Here is a 25,432-nt window from a genome sequence, read left to right on the forward strand (position 1 = left end):
CTGCGGGAGCCCGCGACCGGAAGAGGGAGCGCGCGATGGAGCTGCGGCGCCTCTGGCTGCTCTGCTGCTGCTGCTGCTGTCCCGGCGCCGCCCCGGCCCCGCCGAGCGGCCGCAACCCGCCCGCCGCCTTCCGGGTACCGCGCTCCCCGGGGGCCCTTCCCGCCTGCCTGTCCCGGAAGGGGGAGGGGGACCTGAGCGCACCCCCGGGTCCCCTGGGCTTCCTGTCCCGGGGACGGGGGAGGGGACCTGAGCTCACCCCCGGGGTCCCCTGGGCTTCCTGTCCCGGGGACGGGGGAGGGGGACCTGAACGCACCCCCGGGTCCCCTGGGCTTCCTGTCCCGGGGACGGGGGAGGGGGACCTGAGCGCACCCCCGGCGTCCCCTGTGCTTCCTGTCCCGGGGACGGGGGAGGGGGACCTGAGCGCACCCTCGCATTCCCCTGGGCTTCCTGTCCCGGGACAGAGGCGCCACCGGAGCGCCACCCCCGGGGTCGCCTGCGCGCAGTCCGGTGACGCGCCTGCGTTCCAGAGCTGGCGTGACGCGCGCGAACCGTGCTGACCCACAGCGGGGTCCTCCAAGAAAGATGTGCAGCTGCGGGTGACCACTGGCTACGTCCAAGGTGGTCCTGATTGGAAGGCGCACCCCTTTTTGGAGCCCCCGGGCGTCCTCGCCGCCTTCCCAAACTGCATTTCAAGGATGGGAACCAGAAGTAGGCGGAGAAACCTGCCCATCTTCCGGAGGGGGCGCTGGCCACCTCCTTCTGAAGTCGGAATTTTATCCGCACAGAGCCAGCCTTCAGCAAGCTCAGGGAATCCTGCCGGTTTATGATTTAACTGAACGCGGGCCCCTTGGACTAGCGCACACCCTGCAAGTTCCGCTGACTTGGTGGAGACCGATCTAGAGAAGGGGGAAGCATTTCATTTCCTTTTCAGATTATTTTGAAAAGGCTCAGTAATCTCAGATGCACGCCAGCATTAAAACTCAGGAACACACCAGTTAGCTCAGTATAAATAAGGTTTTTCCTGAAACCAAGCAAGCTGCAAGAGGTAATGATTTAGAGTTGACCTCACTGTGTTCTATTCAGTATGTATCCAATACTGGGAGCCGTGGGCTGGGGACACAGGGAAACTGTGTGGGGTCATGAGAGGTCATTATCATTTTTTAAGTTATCAAAGAAAATTCCTTCTTTCTTAATCAAAAGCAAGTATGAAATCAGTAATCCTGCTGCTTAGTGGAATTGCATTTCTTATTTTGCTGGTATTTTCTTGAGCTTTCCATGGGATTCTGTAGTGGTGCTCTCTTCTACTTCTCGTTCTCATCTCCCTGGACCTCCAGTGTTTAGGAAGTGCCAGCCTTGCCTGATTCTGTGCATTCTTGTTTTTTGCCCAAACCAAGATGTGTATTTTTATCACCAATTTATTTCTCTAGCTTTCAAAACCAGAAGCACCGGTATAATCGCTTAAGATCAAAGTTTTTGTCCTGTATTCCATTCCTGCCCTGAGCTTGGAGGCATATGGTGGTGAACTAACACCTTAGGGGAAAAAAATCAATCCCACCCATACCGCTAATGTATTCATTGACTGAAGAAATAAAAGCACTGCCATACTTCTCAAAAATAAAAAAATTGAGAATTGAAGTCACAAGGAGGCCAGAGTAATGAATATGTATTTTGAACCTATGTTACTTATATAATTTATAAATATATATGTATTCACTCATATTGTATAGTTACTCATACTAGAGGCCATACCCAGGAGATGCTGTCTAGAAAATACAGCTCCTCTCGGGTTCTGCAAGGGTGCATGCCAGGAGATAGACAGTTGTAAGCAGACAAGGGCAGAGTGAGGAAGATTCTCGGTAAGTTTAAAAACCTTGAGCTGAGAAAGCCTGAAAGATGTTCAAAGCAATTGCTCCCAGTGGGAGTTTAGTTCTTGAGATGGGGGCCCGGAAAGGAGAGCAACGAGGGCTTCTGTCCACACTTGCTGGAAACTGTGTTTGAACCTAAACAGCTGTTTGGACCTGGGGCAGAGCTGGACGTGAGCAGATAGAAAGGGCCTTGCTTGCTGGGTACCCACAAGCATTGGGAAGCACCTCTCTGGCCTGGCAAGATGGATTAAAATGTGTTGTAACTGACAGTATAACTCTGCAAAGCTTTATCTCTTTAAAATTATGTCAGGGCTTCCCTGGTGGCGCAGTGGTTGAGAGTCCACCTGCCGATGCAGGGGACACGGGTTCGTGCCCCGGTCCGGGAGGATCCCACATGCTGCGGAGCGGCTGGGCCCGTGAGCCATGGCCGCTGAGCCTGCGCGTCCGGAGCCTGTGCTCCGCAACGGGAGAGGCCACAACAGTGAGAGGTCCGCGTACTGCAAAAAAATAAAAATTAAAAATTAAAATAAAATTATGTCTAATTAGGAATTGGTTAAGTTGAGATTCTCTATTTACCCATCGGGGTAAATTATGTACAGATTCTAGAAAATTCCCTGGCTCCATAATCAACTTAAAATGAAAAAAAAAGTTTAAAAATTAAAATAGAGTTATAAAGTGCTCTGTGTTGTGCTAGAGAGAATGGAGAGGTTTTAGGGTGAAAAGTGGACAAATGTTGAACCAGGAGCTGTAGTCTTTGGATCTTGGTATATTATTTAGGGAGAGCAAAGAGGTGTCCTCTTGTTTGCAGATGCATTGATGACTGACTAGCGGCTGCCCAAAACACAGTGGAGAGGTGTTCAGGGAACTGCTGACGCAGTTAGAGAAAGGATCTGATTGATTAGTAATGTTTTTCATCATCATGGGTTCATGGTGAAAGGTTTTGTTATCCCTGCCTTACAGGGTTTCCTAAGTTCCCCGGGAATATTCCTTGAGCGGAAGTCAGGTGGCACCTGTGATACTTGTACACACTTGGTTATTGTTGGGTGAAGACCAGGCTCCTCCTGGGATGATTATGGGATGCCTCATAGGATAAGTGACTGGAGAAGGGGGGGACAGCAGCCGCCTCTCTGCCCTTTCACTCCTTAGAAGCTTCTGGTGCTCAGGAAGCCCCTGCCGCTGGGTTCAGCCTGTTCTTTGTGCTACAGCCCAGGTGTGGACTGACATTTGCTGAGGCTCCCTGTCTGACCACAGAGCAGCTGCTCTTCTGACCCCTGTGGGAGACCACAGACCCAATAAGGGAACCAATAAAAGTTGTATGTTCTCACCGCATAAAAGTATTTGTATGCCAATGCACATGTGATTTTGCTTAAAATTTCAGAAGCTCCACCTTAAAAATTCTTGCCTTGATGATTACATGCTCTGTTTTTAAAAAATAAAATTATGTGTACTTTGAGGCATGTTTGTTTACATATAAATAGAAGGTCATTTTACAATGAATGATCCTAATGAATGAACCACAGATGTTTGCTGTAAACAGCCCCTGAAGATCTGGATTATTTCCTCCAAATAAACTTTATCCAGAGTGCTTTAAACCGCAATCTCTATCTACCAGAAACATTAAGAGGTGAAATTGATGTAAGACACTGTGGTTCGGGTGGCAACTTCTAATGGCTCTAGCTTCACGCATACACTGCCAAAATGAAAATATACCAGAAACTTGAAATCTTGGGTCAGAATTGATTCAGTCATTCGTTCATCTGTCCATCCATTTATCCAGTACTTTAACATCTACCATGTATAACAAGATAGTCTAGGTTTTCTGACTAATTCAGTAGGAAATAAGACACAAATGGATTCTGTTCGAAGTTGGCCTCTGATTGAAATAGGCACTTCATAGATTCTTTCCATCAGGTTGAAGAAGTTTCTTTTCATTCACTGCTGAGAGTTTCTATCGTGAAAGGATTATGAATCATTAAGTGCTTTTTCTGCGTCTATTGAAAATACCATATAGTTTTCCTTCCTCTTTCATTCCATTAATATGGTGTATTATGTTGATTGATTTTCAGATGTTAAACCAACATAGTCTTTTTTAATGGCCCTCACTTGGTCATGATGTATTGTCTTTCTTATAAATTGTTGACTTTGATTTGCTAATATTTTCTTAAGGATTTTACATCTGTAGTCATGAGGGCTATTGGTGTGTATTTCTCTTTCTTTGAGACGTTTTTGTCTGGTTTGGGGTCAGGGTTATACTGGCCTTATAAAATCAGTTGCAAAGAGTTCCCTTCGCCTTTGTTTTCTCAAAGAATGTGCGCACAGTTGCTATTGGTATTTCTTTTTTAATTGTATAGAATTCACCAATGAAGCCATCTCGGCCTGGAGTTTTCTTTGCGGAGTCATTTTCAGTTAGGAATTCAATGCCTTTACTTGATAAAAAGCTGTTCAAGTTTTCTGTTTCTCTTGTATCCAGATTTGGTAATGTGAGTCTTCCAAAGAGTTTGTCCATTTCACATAGGTTGTCAAACTTATTGGCCTCAAGTGGTCAGAATATGATTCTTCTAGTGCCTGAAGCGTCTGTAGCGGCCCTTGTTTCATTCCTGATATTGGTGATTTGTGTGTCTTCTCTTTCTTTCTTTTCTCTATCCCAGGAGTCAGGACTGAGAGAGGAAGTCGGGGAGGGTCAGGGAGAGTGTCTGCAGCATCTCTGAGCTGAGAGAAGGGGTGAGGGCAGGGTACCCTAGACGCCCTGCAGGCCAGGGGAGGGTAGGAGGCCATGGGGACACACAAATCCCAAACCAGTCTTCAGTGGAGGCCCTTCCCCAGTAGGCCGGCCGAGTGTTTAGTCATGGCCTGGGTGCAGCCTGTGAGCACCAGGGCCTCCCTCCCTGCAGTCCTGGCAATTCAGATTCAGGGGGTAAGCTCCCTGTGGATGGCCTGTGAGGCCCATCCTCCTGGCTGCAGCGGGCTTTCCTGTACATCCATAAAGGTCCTACCTTCTCAGGCCTTCGCTCATCCCTCCAGCTCGCAACAGTGGCCAGTAGATGCTTACAGGACGAGGGAGGCCGCTGGACTTCTCAACAGTTTGCAGTCGCTGGCTTAGATTTGTCACACGGCCTCTACTCACACTTGCTGTGCATTTCAGTTCTGTTGATAGATTTTTACATCTCCTTTCCAAATTATATTCAGAGGCTTGCTTCATCAAGATTATCCTTAAATGTCTAAAACTCAGTAACTGGTGATCATTTCATTGATTAACAGTCCCTCCAGGCATATGCTCAATAAGGAAAAAATAAGATTATGAAAAGCCCCAGGAATAATTTGCTTGAAAACAAACAGCTTATGCCATTTGCAGCAACATGGATGGGCCTAGAGATTATCATGCTAGGTGAAATAAGTCAGAGAGAGAAAGACAAATACCGTGTGATATCGCTTGTATGTGGAATCTAAAAAAATGATGCAAATGAACTTACTTACAAAACAGAAACAGGCCCACAGACATAGAGAACAAACAAACTATGGTTACCAAAGAGGAAAGGGGTGCAAAGGATAAATTAGGAGTTTGGGATAAACATATACACACTACTGGGTATAAAATAGATAACCAACAAGGACCTACTGTACAGCACAGGGAACTCTACTCAGTATCTTGTAATAACCTATATGGGAAAGAATCTGAAAAAGATACATATGTAAAAGAAAAAGCAGCTTAGCACCGTCAAGGGCATGACGTATATAAAACGTAGTTATGCATATATTCAACAGCAAATATTAATTAAGCATCTGTTGTGTGCCAGGTGTGCGCTCAGTGAGGGAAACACAGTAGCGAATAAGACAGACCAGCCTGGCCCTCATTTTGCTTATAGGTTTATGGGACAGACACGCAATAAACACGTAAGTGCACAAGCAAGTACAGAATAGCTAGAGCTGGACACTTACCAAATGGTGGGGTCTCCTGAAGTTCTGTTTATCCCACACAGCTGGTTAGAAGTAGGAAATGGAGGCGTGTTCATACAAAAGACAAGCCTAAGATTATTATCACAAAACTCAAAGCTGAGGAAATCTGTCAACAATGGTCCGATTTTCCCTTTGGAAAGACAAGCCAGGCGATCTTCCTGGGACAGTTCCAGGGTTGCATCTCTTTCCCAAAGCCTTTTTACCCAGAATGAAACAGAGACCTCTATAAAGCTCAAGGAGAATCAGATTTATTGATTCATTAGTTACTTACTCCTTTTTTCGTGCTTCATTAGCTGTGCTGGGAAATACGGAGATAAAGAAAACAGTCTTCCCAGATCCATAGCTGTTGGATCACATGAATGCTCTTTGGCGACAATTCCCACTAGTGTCTAGTGTTTATTTGCAATTTATTTTATTTTTCCACTATATTAAATAACCATATATTTAGTGCTTTCAACATGCTTAGTAAAGAGGAATTATAAATGGTTATCCATTTATAATTCCTGGGACATTCCTTTCCCAGCTTCAAAAATTACTCCTGAAATCAGATAATATTTTTAATACAAAACATTTATAAAACTAATCTGATTATCTTAGATGACCTTCCGTCGTGATCTGCAAGAAATAAATCAAGCTTTAACTTTTGCATCTGAAGCTATCTCCAAGTAAGTTATATCCAGCTTGCTCTGGAAAGTTAACATGGATGATACAAATGAGTGTGGTTTTTTTTCCTTTTAGGAAAGTCTTAATAGACATCGATACTTGAATTCTGTATTTCCTGGTGGAAACTCCACTGCCGTCTATGGAATAAATCAGTTTTCTTATTTGTTCCCTGAAGAGTTTAAAGGTACGGTGCGATGGGGCTACTAGTTGATTAGTTTCCCGGCTTTAACTTGTTTCCTTAACTTTTGAGAATTGTTCAATTGTGAAGCTAGTAAATTGAGTAATACTTAATATTTATTAAATGCTTAATAAGTGTCAAGCACGTATCTGGTGCTGACAGTTAGAAAAATAAATCCATGTTCACTCTCTTCTAATTATTGCTTAAGAACTAAATACCGTAAATATAGACATTTCCACGTGGCTCTGAGGTCTAATACCTCATCTCTCCTCCAGTTTTCTGTGCTGTTTCTATTCAAGACACCCATGGTTCCATGGGTTGTGATCAAACAAATGATGTCAATTATACTCATCTTTTTTTGACCTGCTTCTATCAAACACGTCATTTTATGTGACAGCCCCGGCCCTATTGGAGGGATTCTCATCTTTGTAGCTTTCGGCTAATCCATTTCATGTATGGAAAAGCACAAAAGGCAGACTTTATCAGAAACTCCACTGTTTCTGTTGAAACGTCCCTCCAAAAGGAATCCCTATAATATAATGTTGGTTGCCTTTTCTTCTCATGTGTATCCTCAGCTATTTATTTACGAAGCAGACCTTCCAGTTTTCCCCGGTTTCTGGCGGACGCGCACACATCCATCTCCAACGTGTCTTTGCCGTTAAGATTTGACTGGAGGGACAAGCACGTCGTCACCCCAGTGAGGAACCAGCAGACAGTACGTTTGTTTTCTTTTCCTTTTTGATCAGTGTCTGAGTCACTCTTGAGGTCAAGTTCGATCAAACTTGTAAAGGAGCCATCACTGCTGTAGGTGGAAGGACACCCCAATCATCAAAAAATGGCAAGGCCAGGAGAACCCCTGGTAGGGGAGATGGATGTCAGGCCGGGCTCTCACTCTGGAGGTGAGCTCTGTGGGCGCCCCTCCCTGGCTGCCTAGCCCCCTTATCACGGTCCCCAGGCCTCTGCAGAACAGCAGGTGAAAGGCTGGAGGAGGTGAACTTGACCACTGACGCTTGAGCCGTTCAAAAGGGAAACGACATGGGCTTCCCTGGTGGCACAGTGGTTGAGAGTCCACCTGCCAGTGCAGGGAACACGGGTTCGTGCCCCGGTCCGGGAAGATCCCACATGCCGCAGAGCGGCTGGGTCTGTGAGCCATGGCCGCTGAGCCTGCGCGTCCGGAGCCTGTGCTCCGCAACGGGAGAGGCCACAACAGTGAGAGGCCCGCGTACCGCAAAAAAAAAAAAAAAGGGAAACGACGTGACATCAGGCACTGGCCCCCTATGTGCCCTGGCCTCTTGGGTTCATCCCCTGAACTCCCTCAGAAACCCTACCTCCATCCCCACCCCTACAGGATCACACACTTTGCACCTGTGATCCTTAAAAGTGCAGTCAGTTCTGCTGGAATGTGACATAGACGTTCCTAGAAATCACCAACTCTGCAAAATCAGGCAGTGAAAATGAGAGGGAGTATAGAAGAAATGAGGTTAGGACTCAGCGCTAAAAACTTCGTGACACACTAAAAAAAGACAGGGAAGTAGTAAAAGTGGCAGTGCGGTTTAACATGTGTGTTAAATGATAAAGAAGTGTGTAAGTCCTGCAGTAAATGCAACCATTTACCACCCTGTGATATCACTTACATGTGGAATCTAAAATATGGCACAAATGAGCTTATCTATGAAACAGAAACAGACTCACAGACATAGAGAACAGACTTGTGGTTGCCAAGCTGGAGAGGCTGGGGGAGGGATGGAGTGGGAGTTTGGGGTCAGCAGATGCAGACTAGTACATATATAGAATGGATAAACAACGAGGTCCTACTGTACAGCACAGGGAACTATATTCAGTGTCCTGTGATAAACCATCACGGAAAAGAAAATGAAAAAGTATACATATGTATAAGTGAGTCATTTGCTGCACAGCAGAAATTAACACATCATTGTAAATCAACTATACTCAACAAAAACGAATTTTAAAAATGCAGCCATTTACCTTGCAGAAGTCCTGAGTGTGCCTGTGAAGATCACCTGGAATCAGAGGGAAAGCGGGACCCCAGATGTGGGTAGGCATGCTCATTCACGAGGCAAGCCATCTCTCCGGCAGACGCTGGAGGGCAGATGCGCTTGCCCCGCACCCCCGCTGGGCACGGGGATGTCCACTGACCTGGGAAAGTTGGTCCCTAACCCCAGGGATGCGGCCCCAGTTTGTCTGCAGTAGAAACCTCAATGGGTCACTCAGTCTCCTCTCCTAAGACCGACGCTTTGGACCCACCAGTTCCCCGGTCACCATCTAGTTAAGATGACCCTTTTCGCTTTCTCAGGTTCTGTATTGATTGTTGTGGGTTACATTTTACCACCAAAGCATCAGCTTTATTTTTGGATTCGTAATGAAGGGTGATGTAGTCTGAAACCCAGTCCATCCAGGGTGCGCTTACGCTGTATTCAAGGCGAACTTTTAATTAGGAGTCTTCTTACTAAAGGAAAGATGTTTTGGAGCAGGGACTGTCCCCCTGGGGCAGTGGTAGGTGGGTAACCTAAGGTGACCTGCATTTACAGTTCTCAAGGGGTGGGCACCCTGCTGGAATGTCCCCTAGTGAATGCGGTACCCTGCCCCAGGCACTGAAGCTAGAGGTGTAAATAAGGCCACTTCGAGGCCATTAGATCGCTCAGAGCTTCCCTCCACGAACACCACCAGCTGTGCGTCCTTTCTTCGCCTGCAGTACCTGGTCCTGGGATTAAGACAGTTCCGCCCAGTTTCAAATCCCACTCTCTGCCTTTCCTGCCGTTCTTCCTGGTATGAAATTCTTGATCCTTTCCTTCCACCTCCTCCCTTTCTTGTAGGACCAGCCCTTTAATTCTTTTGCTCTAGTTTGTCCAGTGAGGGGAAGTTAAGAGACCCAGACTCAGGGAGATCGTCAGCCAGTATCTCAATGAGGAACGAGCAGTAGAGGTCTCCATCATTGGGACGTTTCCTGTGTTCATAACTGTGATGGGCTGAAGAGTCATTCACCCAGTTCCTGAGTCCGTCTGTGAAAGGGACCAACGTAGGCATGTGCATCCTCACCCCTGCTCACCTCATCCCTGCCTTCTAGCTGGGGGGGTGGGGGGGAGGGGCGGGGCGGCGGCGGGGATGGCCGAGCAGAGGGATGGAAGAACGGGCTGCGCGTTGGTCGCACCTTAGAGGCAAGCCACCTGTTCAGTGAACTGGCTCGTTTTTTTAATTTTTTTTAATGTATTTTACTGAAGTATAGTTGATTTACAATGTTGTGTTAATTTCTGCTGTACAGCAAAGTGACTCACTTATGCATACATATGTACATTCTTTTTCACACGCTTTTCCATATGGTTTATCACAGCATGTTGAATATAGTTCCCTGTGCTGTACAGGAGGGCCTTGTTGTTCATCCATCCTATATACATACTGGTCTGCGTCTGCTAATCCCAAACTCCCAATCCTTCCCTCCCCCATCCCCTCCGCCTTGGCAACCACCAGTCTGCTCTCTGTCTGTGCAGACTCGTTTTTGAAAAAGACCATCGGTTCAAGTGTGTTCCCAGTCTCTAAAATTCACTTTTATTTTGCATCGTCTAACCTGCAATAGTGATACTACTAATTTACCTTTAATGAGTAACTGGATTTTGATGCTTACAAGAGAATTTTGGGTTTCGTTTCCTTTTTTCAACTAGAAAGTCGACGGGATCAGCGTTTGTATTCTGTGGGCCTCCAGACTGTGCTCACTTGATTTGATCATCTGAGATATCAGAGATGTTGGCAGGCTTGATTTGCACGTTATTTGATAGTAAGTACTGCCCTGTTTCTGTCCCTGGCAGTGCGGTGGATGCTGGGCCTTCACCGTGGTAGGAGCAGTGGAGTCCGCGTGCGCCATAAAAGGGCAGCCTCTGGAGGCACTGAGTGTCCAGCAGGTCATAGACTGTTCATACAGCAACTACGGCTGCAACGGAGGGTCCCCGCTCAACGCTTTGAACTGGCTCAATAAGGTGACTAGGTCCACAGCCTTTTAAGCTGCCTGTTTAATGCGCATTCAGAATTCACAGACAGTCTACTCTCATTTACTAAATAATGTTTTCAAGGTCGGCAATGGAGCTAACCGAGCTTGAATTAATCAGAAGACTTCCCAGTGTGACCATATCCAGAAACAGAGCCTTTAGGAGGCTCTGGGGGTTAAATGAGGCCATAAGGTTGGACCCTAACCCGATCGGACTGTGACCGTATCGGAAGAGGACAGGAGCTCTGTCTGCCCTGTGAGGACACGGTGAGAAGGTGGCCGTCTGCAGCGCAAGGAGAGAGCTCTCCTCAGACGCTAACCCCGCCAGCACCTTGACCTTGGACTTCCAGTGTCCAGAACCATGTGAAAATCAATTTCAGTTTTTTAACCCCAAAAAAAAAAAAAAGAATTGCTTCTGGGCAGGTCAGCCATCAATAGAGAAACCAAAGCATGAAAAATCTTACCTGCAATCGGTGTTCAGAAAAATATTTATGTTTATTTCCTCACATTACTTAACAGATGCTTTTTTTTTGCAGATGTGTGTCACATGACTCAAAGCTGAGAGCGTATTCATTTCCGTAGAATTTCCGAGTGTTCAGGTTTACAGGGGATTAGCGGTCAGCTGATTGGGTGCTCTCTGTAGGCGCAGGGCTGAGCCCACGTTGCGCGTCAGTAGCTGGCATGGGGCTGCGCCCTGTCTCTCCCCCTCCAGAGGCTTCCCCAGCACTAAACACCCTCTGACGCTGTCCTAGGTCCAGCGGCAGTGGCGTGAAGCCAGCGATGAGGTGTTGTGAAAGCTTGTCACGACAGCGCTCCCCAAGCTCCAGGGCCCCCCTCTTACTCATTTGCTGTGTTTTGAGTCACCGCACACCGGACGCTGATGCTCTGTACATGTTATGGGCAGCAGTGGGTAGAGCGCGTGCCTGCGCTCGCATAAGCCCCGCTCTCCGAAAGGGAGGGTTCGGTCCCGACAACCGTACGGGTGTGTGGCATTTGCCAAGTGAATGGCAGCGAGAGAAGTGGATGGAAGGATGCTTGTGAGCACACCGCAGGACCACTGCCCTGCCTGAGCCTCAAAGGCTTGGCAACCCAGAGCCAGAGCCGTGGAAGGAGAGCGGTGTACACGCCTGTACCCTCGGGAGAAGGAGAGCCAGACTTTATCATCAGATCACCGGAGGTCCCGGGAAACGGAACACAGGAAATACAGGAGCCAAAGACAAAGAAAGACATTGAGTTTAAGTACCTAGGATGTCCTTATAAAACACCTAAAGCGTTCATTTAAGATGTTCATAACTCAAAGAGTACCCACACGGTGAAGGTGTGGCCCAGGCTACTCTTATTTTGCCACAGGGTAATAAGCTCTATTTGATCTCTGACACAACCGTGTGACAGTGATCACTTTGGGCGCGCATTCTCTTTTAGATGCAGGTGAAGCTGGTGAGAGATTCAGAATACCCGTTTAAAGCCCAGAATGGCCTGTGCCGTTACTTCTCTGACTCACATTCTGGATTTTCAATCAAAGGTTATTCTGCCTATGACTTCCGGTAAGTGTCTCCCTCTGTTGTGGTTTCCTCTGTATCTCTTAATTCATTATCTATTGATTATTTGGAATGAAGAAGTTGATTGACAGCATCGCTGCCTACTCTTAATTGTTTGACAGTGGACTTTGTACTGAAATTGGTAATCAGCGTGGAGGTCTGTGTGCGTTGCTTCTTAAGTATGATCTGCTTTCTCCCACGTCATTACAAATAGAAACAACACACTTAAATTAACACATTTAAATCCAGTTTAAAGTATAATTGACACTCACCACCTCCTACCAAGTTTAAGTTTCACACTTACCTTTAGCGTATTTCAGTCTTACTCATGAATCAAGAAAAAGATTGCTCGGTGTAGACTCCAGCTAATGTCAAGCCGTCTACTTACCAAGAAGCATTTTTGAACGCACTCTGTGTTCCTTGCATTTCTCAAGTGATCAGCTGTAAGAAAAACATGAAGTGCAGTTTTCATGTGAGAGGCAAGTAGGCAGAGCATATGAAGAGCAGGTGACGTAGCACATCCTGTAGGCGCAATGGGGAGGCCGGAGAAGAGGACTTGTGTTGGGACTGGAAGGGTACAGTGACTTTGGACAGATTCAGGAGAAAATAATCATTTAAAAATTCTTTAAAAACACATGAAAAACTCAGAGCCGGCTAGAGAACCATTACGACCATTTGATTTAGTGCAAAATAGGTGCTCAGGGATGAGGAGAGCCACGCAGCGCCTGGCTTCATTTTTTAAAAATATGAAGGGAGCTTGTCACAGCGTTTCGAAACAGAGAAAACAGAAAGATTAAACTCAATTCAGCTAAAGTGACATTGCCCTACTACTTAGTAAATATAAAAGGACCTCTGGGTCCAGATGGAGTCTCCCCATGGGATCCGAAAGAAATCACAGGCGAATCTGGATCCTTGAGCAAAATGGAACCCTACTACGCCAGCATCCTTGCGTCCGAGGACGGCCAAGGGTCCCCGGCTCCCGTCTGCGGGAGGGGCTCTCACCAGGCGGCCTCAGGCCCCGAGGGGAGGTTGCACAGAATCCACGATAAACGGGCAGGGTCGCTGAGCACATCGGTCCCCACCTCCCTTGAGGGTGAAGTTCACGCACTTTCTAAACAAGCAAGTGTGTCTCTAAGCTGTCAGCTCCTGGAGAGTCTAAAGGAAGCGTCTGCACACGAAGGAACTGCATCTTCAGAGTGTCATTAGAAAGGACTCAGGGCCTCCCTTGTCATGAGTAGCAGACTGAAAAAGTTAAGAAGAAACAAAAGAATAATAGGCATTAATCTGAGTCAGAGAGAGAGGGAGAGGGAGAGAATGCAAAGGTGACTGCTTGGGGCCTGAAGCAGGATTCCTCCAGCCCTTGGATTAGAAGGCAGAGGACCTTGTGAAATCCCTCACATTGAGCGAACAGTTAACTCTGAGAACACAGCGCCAAGCTCACTGCGTTAGACTCTGCAAGAAGAACTTCCTTTGATTTATTCATTTATTCACATATTTACTGAACCCTGTTTTAGGTTCAGGGGATTTGGCAGTGAACAAAACAGACAAAAATCCTGTCCTCAGGACTATATTTTAGTGATAGAGACAAGAAATAAATGAAAGAAATAAAAGTATGCCTGGTCTGTTAGATGAAATAGCTTTAAAGAGAACAAAGCAGCAGTGGGGTGAAGAGGAGACATGGGAGGGGTGTACAGTCTCGGGACGGGAGCCCAGGGAGAGGGTCCCTGAGGAGGTGACATTTGAGTGAAGACGTAACCCTGCAGATACCTGGGGAAACGGTGCTCCCAGCAGAAGGAACTGTACATGCAAAGGCCCTGAGGCAGACATGGGTCTGGCATAGTTAAAGAGCAGTAAGGACGCCAGTGTGCCTGCCACGGAGAGAAGAACAAGACGGGCAAATGATGAGGTGACAGGTCGTCAGTGATAACCTGAGCAGTGTTACAAGAATGGCCTTAGACCTGGTGGAGACTAAAGCCCCACAGGGTATACTGAGGGATGTTTCTGAGTTTGTATAGGAGAGCATCACAGGGGACTCCGGGATTTTTGCCCTGAAAGACGGAAAGGATGGAGTTGCCATGAATAGAGCTGGGAGAGTCTACGACAGAACAGAGAACATCAGATTTGTAGGAAGTGACCCCAGGAAGCGCCAGGAGGGGACTAGGGCGTGAGACAGAGCGGGGAGAGCCGTGTGTCCTCGGGACGCAAATTAGTCCTGAGGGTAACTCGGCCCTCAGTCCTACTGGGGGCCTCTGGGATGCAGGGCAGGATGTGTGTGTCAGGGACGATGTCCCGCCGCAGTTGGCGCACATCACCTCCCAGGATTCAGTAGCTGAGGGCGCAGCGGAGGTAGCAGTGGGACATGGGCTTGCTTTCCAGGATCTTGAGGGGAGAAGGGCCTCAGGCAGGAGCTGCAGGGTCTCCTAGTGGGACCCTGGCTGCCTGGCCACACCGCAGGGTAAGGGCCGGAGGGTGTGGGAAGGTCCTCAGGCGTCTGCTGTGACCCGGCACTGGGCAAGCCCCTGCCCTGGGCTTCCATAGGAGGACCTGAGCCGCAGGGCCCGGTTAGGGCTCATGTCAGGCCAACTCTGAAGCTCATGCTTTTTCCCCGACCTCTATTTGTACGGTCATGCTCTCTTAGTTTTTGAGTAGTCTCAGACAACATCAGCCCAGGGCACAGCTACCAGCCAAACACTTCATAAAATCTTGTGGTGACTCTAAAAAGATCTAAAAGAAAAAACCACACTGAGTCATAAAAGCCATAATGATCATTCATACTCAGGCTGCGTTCTGCATTTTTGCTCGTCAGACCTCAGGAGAAGCATCTCAGGAGTCAAACTAGGATATGAGCATTACTATTTAAATAGAACGGACAAACATCATATGATATCACTTAGATGTGGGTTCTAATAAATGATACAAAGGAACTTATTTACAAAACAGGAACACTCACAGACATAGAAAACAAATTTATGGTTACCAGGGGACAGGTGGCAGGGGGATAAATTAGGAGTTTGGGACTAACATGCACACACTACTATATATAAAATGGATAACCAACAAGGACCTACTGTAGAGCACAGGGAACCCTACTCAGTATTCTGTAATAACCTAAAAGGGAAAAGAATCTGAAAAAGAGTGGATACTCGTATAGGTATAACTGAATCACTTTGCTGTACACCTGAAACTAACACAACATGTATCAACTACGCTCCAATATAAAATAAAAATTTTTTTAAATAAAATAAAATATTTATGGGTGAAACAAACAAAAAGGGAAAGAGCCTACTACATATAACAAGAGACTGAAACACTAGGAAGCAGTATACCACACTGAATTCTAGGGAGGTTGAGGTGCAAACCGACACACTTACCCAGGGTCTGTAACAGGTAAGACTCGCCTTAATCACCAAGTCTGGATGGCAGTAAAGATTAGGAGAATTCTTTGAAGACTGCGAGATTTGTATCTTACTGATGTGTAAAATTATTAGTAAGCTCATGGAACAAGGTTTGATAATTTGATAGTAGTTCCATATTGGGCTAAAAATGGAAATAAAGATACTGTTCGGAGCATATTTTCACTTGTTTCCAGCCCACACTGCTCTGAAAGACAAGTGACCGCAGTTCTGGGGCTAAATGGAGCCTTTCCCTGCTGGTCTAGACCGTGGCGTGCACTCCTATTTCCTGTTTTCCAACAGCTGTGAAACCTCCCTCGTCCTGCCTCGAGCAGAGATGATAACTAAATCGTTTCCATCAGCCCACAGCGCTCATTGCCCTCCACGTTCTGAACAGCTTCTGTCCCCCCCACCCTTCTCCTTTCCTCACACCATCCCTGTAAGGTGTCGTTGATGTCCTGTATTTACTGTATAGCTTTTGTTACCTTTAAAAGGTGGCGGGACTCCCCTGGCAGTCCAGCGGTTAGGACTCCGCTTCCACTGCAGGGGGCACGGGTTCAATCCCTGGTCCAGGAAGATTCCGTGGGCCACGCGGAGCAGCAAAAATAAATAAATAAATAAAATGGAAAAAATAAAAGGTGGAGGCGGGCTTCCCTGGTGGCGCAGCGGTTGAGAGTCCGCCTGCCGATGCAGGGGACACGGGTTCGTGCCCTGGTCCGGGAGGATCCCACATGCCGCAGAGCGGCTGGGCCCGTGAGCCATGGCCGCTGAGCCTGCACGTCCGGAGCCTGGTGTCCCACAGCCCTCCTGGACGGCCAGTCTTCCAGACTTCTTTTAGCCTCCATCGATTAGGGCTTGATAATTGCAACCAAACCTACTCCTACCCACATACAGATTAAATAGATCACTTTTATAAAGTATTTTTACCTGAAAAACTAAACTTCTTAACCAAACATTTCCTCTTTTGGTAGTGACCAAGAAGACGAAATGGCAAAAGCACTGTTTACCTTGGGCCCTCTGATAGTGGTAGTAGATGCCGTGAGCTGGCAAGATTATCTGGGAGGCATCATACAGCATCATTGCTCTAGCGGAGAAGCAAATCACGCCGTTCTGGTAACCGGCTTTGATAAAACAGGTGAGTGCTGGTGAGATGTGACCAATTGCTTTGCAGCTTGAACTCCAGCTTGACAAGTGATTGCCATCCTTTAAGACGCTGAAACCTGGTCCTATTACGTCTAAGTCCTCATGAGCTTTACACCTTTTCACTAAACTTCCAGGTATACACGCCCTGCGGGTCCCACTGTCAATCTGGTAGATGCCTTGTTGAAATGACACTAAATTCCTGATCTAAGTAATGGGCATTCTCCATCTGGAATGTTTAGGGTAACTGCTGGGAAAGAGAAGTGCTTATTATTTCATCATGCTTATCTAAGGATCCTGTTTTTTCTTTCTTTTCCTTTTTCTAAGTCCCTGGAAAAGGATGTGTGTTTTCATTTTCTGCAGCCATTGCATTAAGTGAAATGAATTAAACACATTTTCCATTGATTGGCGTGTGACACTAGTACTGATCAAGTTTACTTGGCTGGTTTGTTAGCAGTTCATTACATTTTTTATCTTTTTCTTAGAGCCACTGTACTTTTCAATAACTGAACTTTAAATAAACATTCTTTCACCACAAATATGTTCTCCAGGGTTTGTTTTATGTTTTTTAGGAAGTACCCCGTACTGGATTGTGAGGAACTCCTGGGGAACTTCCTGGGGCATAGACGGCTGTGTCCACGTAAAAATGGGAGGAAACATTTGTGGTGAGTCGTGAGTTGATATTCAAAACTCCAGGCTAAATGTCAAGGGAGAGACTTCGAATAGATTAAAATTATAGCCCATCCAGTCCATAGTGTGCGTCCAGGATACTTAGATCACTTTTACCGTAAGAATTGTCATCCTTTAACTAATTGATAAAAATACAACAGTGTTTTTTAAAAAAGACACTACTGTATACATTCATGTTTTTAAAAGGAAGAGGGGCTGTAGTGAAAGCCAGTGTAATGAGCAAAACATTGTAAGACATGGCGAAAATTTACCGAAGTTAACTACTTCCAAAACCAGAAAAAACTCCTCTTAGGAGGCTGAGCTTTTCCAGAAATGTCTCCAATTCCAAATTTACTTTTTATGATTGTATTACTTTCCATTATTTTATGTATTATAATACCTTCTCTAGGATCATCAAGAATCACTTTTTCTTTGTATCAAAATGGGTGAAAATCGGACTATTAGGGTTGTTTCTGATTTAATATGCCCCTTGTCACCTACAAAATTCTAGCAAAAAATTCTACTCACTGGAATTGAGAGGCTTAAAAGAATGCCAAACATGCTCTTTTGTTGAATAACATTTTTTATTAATTAACAACAAACCAAATTAAAATAGTCATTTAAGTATGTTAAACGTATTCTAAAATCCATATTCAAATTCTGTTCTAAAATTTTTGATCTAGAAAATCAGCATATTTTCTGAATCAAGTTGGACCCAAACTATGCTATGTATACAACTTTTTAAAAATTGTAGAACACCCCAGGTTGTGATATTTATGATAAAAGAGAGTTATGGATGGGCTTCCCTGGTGGAACAGTGGTTGAGAGTCTGCCTGCCGATGCAGGGGACGCGGGTTTGTGCCCCGGTCTGGGAAGATCCCACGTGCCGCGGAGCGGCAGGGCCCGTGAGCCATGGCCGCTGAGCCTGCGCGTCCGGAGCCTGTGCTCCGCAACGGGAGAGGCCACAACAGTGAGAGGCCTGCGTACCGCAAAAAAAAAAAAAAAGAAAAAAGAAAAAAAGAGTTATGGAAAAATTTAAGAGCTTATATTTTGATTCAGTCTAGCGACGACAGCTCAGTCGTTCCACAGAGCAGCATCCGTGTAGTTTAGTAAATGGCCTGTTCAATCACCCCAGTAAACAATTTTTCATAAATTATTTATTAACAAGAGTCAGCCTCACAGAAGCTTTTCAGCCAGAGCGCGAGCACCCCTGTCAGGCCTCTGCTTTCAGCTTCACTGGGGCTCTGCAGATAAAGGGCCACTGCCACTCCTGGAAGCCCTGCTGCCCCCACAGTTTATCCCCAGCTGCGGAGTGAGGGGCCTGCATCTGGGCTGAGGGGCGGCTGCTCTCACAGCCCTGGCAGGGTTGCTGCAAGGACGTGATCCGGATGCTGGTTCAGCATCACTGCATCCCCACCTCTTCCCAGCCCCCAGCTACAAAGGGTGAGTCGAGATCATCTTTGCCCTGTACCCGTTTCCCAGTTTAAGTCTCCAAGGCCTGCCTGGTTCGTCATTATACAGGAATCCAGATCCTTTCTGAAAGGGAGTATTTCCTGAAAGTTACATCCCTGGGATGGTCACATTACTCACGACCAGCTGCGGAAGGCGGGTAGCATTCCGTGGCCCCAAGAGATTTCAAAGACACAGCTAATCACAGAGGAATCCAGTCTTCAAATAGGATGTTTGATCACTTCCGCCACGACATTCTGATCTGCGACCGCAGAGCACGCTGGTGATTTATTGAAATGTTGTTGAAGTTCAAATCTTAGAATTTAAATTTTCAAATTGTGTTTAAAATAATCCTATAAATTCTCGTATTGCCTCTAAGCAATATGTATGAGTGCGATACAGATTTCAGATACATTCACCTGTTCAGTTCATAAGTCGTTTGGGGATTTTTAATAGTTTCTTGAAATAAAAACATAGGTATCTCGTCTAATATCTGCGTGTGAGGTTGCCATGTCGCTATGGACAGGTAGCTATCACCAGTGAGTGATTTTCTTAGTAGATATTAACTCTTCCCGAACCCAAATGAAAATTGTTTTAATTTGCTATTTAAAAGGCATATAAGGAGGAAATAGAGTAGTACTGATCGTTTCCTTTTTCTCAGGTATTGCAGAATCTGTTTCTGCTGTATTCGTGTGATATGTTCGCCAGATCAAGAGACAGATACAAAACCGAAGGCTCATGATGAGATGTGATACTTCATTCTTGGCATTTTCACCTTTAGGCTTTTGCAACTACCCACAAAAGACAGGCTCTAGGGCCTGGTCCTGCTGAAACTATTGATAAGTTGTAGAATGTTCTCTTCTTAGAGAGAGATGGACAAGGTCAGAAGGAAGAAAACCAGCACCATGGCCTGGGAGGAAGTCTGTGGGACAGTTTCCTACTGGGAGGACGGTCAGATTAGGAGATATTTTAGGTCTCTTCACTCTGAAAAGGCTATTGTCTGGTTTGTTTGATCATTGTTTCTGTTTGCCGTTTCTTTATTTTTAATGACGTATTTCCAATCGGATTAAAGAGGTGATAAGAATCCCTTTTCCTTTATGGGATAAAATCACCAGCCCAAGCTGCCCTGCATACAAGAACAGCCAGCCTAGAACTAGGTGTGCCCCTCGCAGTTGTATTCCCAGCCCTCCAGGATGGAATTTCAAAGGAATGTTGAAAGGCCAGTTGCTCTTCCCCAGCACATGGTGCTGACCCGTGACCTGAGCAGATCATGTAGAAAGAAGCAAAGAGACAAAGTTACTTTTTAAGGCAGACAGCTAGCCTGATTGAAACTAAATGACCAATATGGCAACCAAGTGATAGGAAAATCTCAAGTAGCCTTGCCTGGAAGACAAATTATTTGGGGGTTTCACGGCCCGGAGGGTTCCAGTAGGTTTTATCTCCTCCTTTGTTCTTGCGGATTGAGGAGCGGTGTGTCTTCTCACATTTTCTCACTCTTTCCCTTACTCTTGGCCGTGAAACTTCTAAATCCTCCTGGTGCTGCGGCTTCCCTGGCGAAAGAAGTCTCATTGTTTACTTTCCGTTTCAATTTAGGGCCATTTATTCGGCTCCAGTTGTCTCTAAGCCTTTATCAGCATCAGGACCTCACCTGTCTGTCCGCCCATCATTTGGACGCACCACCTCTTTCAAAATTCAACCTCATTAATCTGGGGTATCAGCCAAAATGTGTTTCCCAGCCTCTGTTGTCCCAATTTTCTGCTTATTTTTCCCAGACTCCATCCTAACTACTTTTTCGTGCATCCCTTTGGCTTTCCACGTGGTCCCTGGTCCTCGAGGTCCATCTCCTCTTTCGCAGGGTCATTATGCTTGGCCGTGTAAGAGCCTCAGAGCATGAAAGCTGCTCTTCTGATTGAATCGTATTGTGTGAGTTAAATGACAAAATTGTATCAGGTACTAAGTATGTAAGTATCTCCTCTCTCAAATTCACGGTCGCGGTCCAGTGTAGACTATCTTAAAAGCAAAATTGTAGAGGCGGCAATAACCACTGAAAAAAATTGAGACATCCCATTTTTCCTCTCACTGTTGGCCTTTATTTATCACTCTCCTTATTAGAAGAAAATCAAAAACAAGACACCATTTCTTTTCCTTACACCAACAGGAAGCAATTTCAAAAGAGTATGTGTTGACTCAGGTTTAGAAATGACAAGTTGATATTCTGTTTGACTAATATTCTAAATATCCAGCTATGCCAGAAAGGACTTGTGTCTTGATTGTTCTAGTTCGTGTTCATGTACTAATTCCTGTAACGTATGAACGCTTTTCTGATACTCTTTTACAAAGATAAATATCCTCCTGAATTACAAAGTGATGAATACCTCTCGGCTCTTCTGGATTTTGACAACATTTATAATAAAACAACCTGTATCTGACTTTGGGTTAAGAAGACTCTGTCCATGTGTATGGCTTACATTTTGTGAACACAGTGTTACTGTGGTTCACATTCACACAAGAGTTTTCTCAGCTCCAAACCCGTATATTTAATTTTTGGTTTTCTCCGTAGACATCTTAACTTCCATGTCTGCAAACTATCTCCTTCCCCTCCTCAAAACAACAAAACAAAACAACAGAACGAAAAACCTAAAAAACAACAACAAACTCGCACACCTCCTAGAGTCTCTGTTTCAGGTAACAGCATTAGCATCATGTAATAACCCAATCAATAAAATTGAGGGAAATCTTAGATGTTCCATCAGGTCAGCCAAACCTGAGGACCCAGCACCTAATCACCCACCTGCTCTCCATTTCCTTTCTCCATCCTTCACTCGATGCGTGTTCTTTAGCATCTCTGACCCCCGCTGCTCAGGAGTGGACCCACCAGACCCCTTGTCCCTCAGCCTGGGGCTTCTCGAGTACGGCCCCCAGACCAGGAGCCACCTGAGGACTTGGAAACTGTTTCGTCAGCCCCCCGGGTGTTTGTGATGGACGGATTGATAATCCATCTGCTCTGTGTCCCCGGGGTTTACATTTCTAAAAGACACCATTTTCATGTTATCCCTCTGTTTTAGCCCATTCAGGGGCTCACGGTGCCTAAAAGATAACATATCAACTTTTCTAAATGAGCTTTTCCCAAAGAGGCCCCTCCCTGCCTTCTCAGCCTCACCATCTGCTGTTCCACGTGGGCGTGTGCTGTGCTCCCGCGCTGACCAGCTGCTGGACGTTCGCCCGTGAGGCCGAGAGGAGAGCAATGCAATCTTCACATAATAATTAGGAGTCGTAATGAAAATAGCCAAGATGTTCCTGGATGTGATTTCACTGGGATCTCAGAGTAAATACTAAATTAGCCTTACAGGGATTCATGATTCATTTAAGAATTATTGAAAGTGGGTCGTAGGCACTAGAAGCAAGTTTAAATGGGGCAAGGGTACTAACTGGCATTATGAGTGGTTTCGACATTTACGTAAGAATTAGTGATACATCATTTGAAAAAAACTACACCTATATAACCTAGTCACACCAAGAAACAGAGATAAAAATAACTAAATCAGATCATTCATTTAGTCTATTAAAAGAATGTGCCTTGACAAATAGCATTTATTCCAGGCATCTTGATGGACGGAATATCCAGTAACATATTTCTTCATTACTTCCTGAGAAAAAGCCAAGATTATAAGTATTTTATCCCAATATATAGAGAGGAAACTGGGGATTAAACTGGTGGTTTGGACCAAAGTAGATAATTAATAGATGCATTTGATCTCAAACTTGCTGACTTATTTCAAAGGGAGTGTCATTGGCCTCGCTACTTGTCTCTGGATTTTTCAGCTTAACCACCATCTGGTACCATGTACCTGTCCCTGCACACACACACACACACACACACACACACACACACGCCATGGAGGCAAAAGCAAGTATATGTAAATAATGTAGAGACAAACTAGACAATATGATCCTTATAAGAAAATTGTAATTGAGACCAAAGAATAGTTCACTTCCATCAAGAACCTACTGCTTGCCGTAGATAAGCACCCTCGGTCAAGTTGGCTGCGCATTCCAGATTTCTTTGATAATATTTTGTACTCCCCTCATAACAGAAATTTCACTAGGCATTGACAGACTGAGCTAGAAAAAGAAGAAAGGAACTCCTGTGTGATCTAAACTCTTGATCTAACCCATTTTATGCCGAACGAACCGGGTCATTGCTTCCTCTGTTCACCTCTCCTTTCCTCTGGAAAGAACACTCCGCGCTACCTCAATTCTGCGGTGCGCTAGGGTGGGCTCTGGCTGCCAGACACGTGCCTTGGGGCTGGGGGGAGTCCAGAGGTGCAGGAAGAGGGACACAGCCTGAGGATGGAGCCGGTGCCCACAGGGCAGAGCGAGGCCAGCGCCGACAGAGAAGAAGAGGTGAGACAGAGGTCCTCCAAGGTTTGGGGAATGGCATTCTCCAGGAGCTGGATCCATCCCGGTGCCTCCAGGCTCCCCAAGCCTCTCTCACTTCTGGGAGCTACGGGAGAAACTGCCCAATAAACCCCCTGCAGGTAAGTTTCCGATAGATTTCTGTCCTTGGTCACCAAGAGTCCTAACAAATACAAACAATGTTTCCAAAACAGTGTATGTCAAAAGACTAAAGTTTATTTACTATTTACAAAACTTTTTGATTGAACACATCTTTGTACAGAATGACACATTTTATTGCATAAAATATTTGAAATAGCTGAAGTTTACAAGCTTATAAGGTATGAAACAGAAAATTATTACATTAAATGGTTACATTGAGGTAAACACAGGGACATTGTCTCTAATAGGAAAACACTAGGTACAATGTTACAATGTAACTGAATTTCTTACTGTTGAGTCTGATATCATCACAAACATGAGGTAATAAAATTACTTTTAGGATTGAATCAGTGCTACACTGCTATATATGCTATATATATGTATAAACATGTATTACATTAGGAGTCTGCAGTCATGAAAATGCATAGACAATAAAGACCGCAGACTGAGAAATCAATGTTCTTCATAAGCTTGTGCGGATGACTCTAATCGGATTCATCACTGCTGAAGTAAGAGCTGTCACAGTATTCAGCTGTGTAAAGGAACTTATGGATAATTGGGTTCATCTTCGGTATCCAGTGTCGGGGAACCAGATATGTTGAGAGATTAAATAAATCTACAAACACCTTGTACCTGTCACTGGAGAAGCACATATATACAGATGTGTTAGACTTACTGACATGAAAGATTTTTAAATTTCTCAAATACTGATATTTTGCGATAAATAATTAGTATTCATTATTATATTGTATGTTCCATGTTGTGTATATCAAAGAGTATTAGTATTAAGATTGCTTCATCTTTATTCCACATCCAAGGTTCATGCCCATAAAACCATATTACGTGTTTCAGTGATCTGGACCAGGCTGGTCCAGATTAAAACCTAGAGCTTTATTATTGTCATGCTACCTTCACAAAGATAAGGGTGTGTCCTAGTTTCTGACTTTTAAAGGACAGGATGCAAAATTATAAATCGAAAGCACACAGAATTCCTAGCTGTTCATCGGAAAATATTTCCCACCCATTAAGTTGCTGCCAAGTAAGTGACATGAGTGCATTAATAAATTGAAATGCCATCTTAGATTTATAATAAATGTCTATAAGAGTGATTTTCACATTTAAAATTGCCATGTGTTTGTTAGTGAACTATTTTACCTTGCAGTTTTATAGCAGAAGAACGTTTGTCTTTGAAGTCAAATTTGCGTTCAAATTTTGCTCTTTCATTTGCAACTCATGTGACCCTGGGCAAGTTGTCTAAAGCTCAGTGTTTTGGTTTCTAACTCTGTAAGATAAAAACTACAATCCCTTCCTCTAACCAGGCCTTTGTGAAGATCTAATGAGAAAATGACACACCAGGAAGGCTGTTTGTGTTCACCGTTCCCACCACCCCTGATGGCTGTGCTCGTTTTGTACAATCATTTACAGTTTCATGCTGCTTACAGAATTTATTCCCAGGAAAAGAGAAAATGTGTAATGACTGTGAAAATTCAAACCAATAACTTTTGTGAATCATTCAGCCTAGCGTTTATTCCCGGGGAAACTGAAAATCTCTACAAATGATGAAAATAGAAACACTGTGTTTTATAACTTAGTCAATCAGGTAGTAAGAGTAGGGATGAAAATAGTGAATTATAAAGAATTTTGGAGTCACTTTGCTGTACAGCAGAAATTAACACAACATTGTAAATCAACTGTACTTCAATAAAGTTAAAAAAAAAGAATTTTGGAGACTAAATCTAATTTATTCTCGATTCTCCTTTCCCGCGGGGCTCTGTAAGTTTCCCAGTTTTCAGATGTGTCTGTCTATCTGTATATCCATCTGTCTATAATACTGTGAATACTAAATAAAGTAAGAACATGAATGTCCTAGAAATCTCTCTAGCATGTTTGAAGTGCTCAGTAAATGTTGCTTTCTTTCCTTGTAAACAATATAAAAAGGCAGTCTCTGGAGCACATGGGAGTAGTGTTTATCCTATACAAGAGAGTCATCTCAGCAAACAAGAACCTATTTTCAGCTGTGTCATTCATCT

At 44.9% G+C, this 25,432-nt stretch overlaps 2 protein-coding genes across 3 annotated transcripts in view; one reads left to right on the forward strand and one right to left on the reverse strand.

Moving 5' to 3' along the window:
- CTSO (cathepsin O) lies at positions 1 to 25,123 on the forward strand. Of its 2 annotated transcripts, XR_016393417.1 has the most exons (9): positions 1 to 134; positions 6,558 to 6,666; positions 7,236 to 7,375; positions 10,482 to 10,649; positions 12,080 to 12,201; positions 16,559 to 16,722; positions 17,300 to 17,392; positions 19,507 to 23,383; positions 24,722 to 25,123. XR_016393417.1 is itself a non-coding variant. In XM_022582208.3 (8 exons), the coding sequence occupies exons 1-8, from the start codon at positions 36 to 38 to the stop codon at positions 19,539 to 19,541; spliced, it is 930 nt and encodes a 309-aa protein (XP_022437916.1). In that variant the 5' UTR covers positions 1 to 35; the 3' UTR covers positions 19,542 to 25,123. The 2 variants fall into 2 exon arrangements, 1 of the variants encoding a protein (XP_022437916.1); XM_022582208.3 differs by having other exon boundaries at positions 19,507 to 25,123.
- Positions 23,835 to 25,432, reverse strand: part of TDO2 (tryptophan 2,3-dioxygenase) — a 20,574-nt gene continuing 18,976 nt past the window's right edge. Inside the window, exon 11 of the mRNA XM_089912495.1 lies at positions 23,835 to 24,041. Coding sequence (XP_089768621.1) covers positions 23,888 to 24,041 — 154 coding nt within the window. The 3' untranslated portion in view covers positions 23,835 to 23,887. The remainder of the gene's footprint in view (positions 24,042 to 25,432) is intronic.

The sequence above is a fragment of the Delphinapterus leucas genome, chromosome 5 (genome assembly GCF_059928025.1).
Source record: "Delphinapterus leucas isolate spDelLeu-1000000601 "Yukka" chromosome 5, BTC_Dleu_Yukka2, whole genome shotgun sequence".
NCBI lineage: Eukaryota > Metazoa > Chordata > Mammalia > Artiodactyla > Monodontidae > Delphinapterus > Delphinapterus leucas.

Coding starts and splice junctions, on each gene's coding strand:
- CTSO (XM_022582208.3), top strand. CDS start 36: ATGGAGCTGCGGCGCCTCTGGCTGCTCTGCTGCTGCTGCTGCTGTCCC. Junction 7,376..10,481: donor CAGTGAGGAACCAGCAGACA/GTACGTTTGTTT, acceptor TGTCCCTGGCAG/TGCGGTGGATGCTGGGCCTT. Junction 17,393..19,506: donor AATGGGAGGAAACATTTGTG/GTGAGTCGTGAG, acceptor CCTTTTTCTCAG/GTATTGCAGAATCTGTTTCT.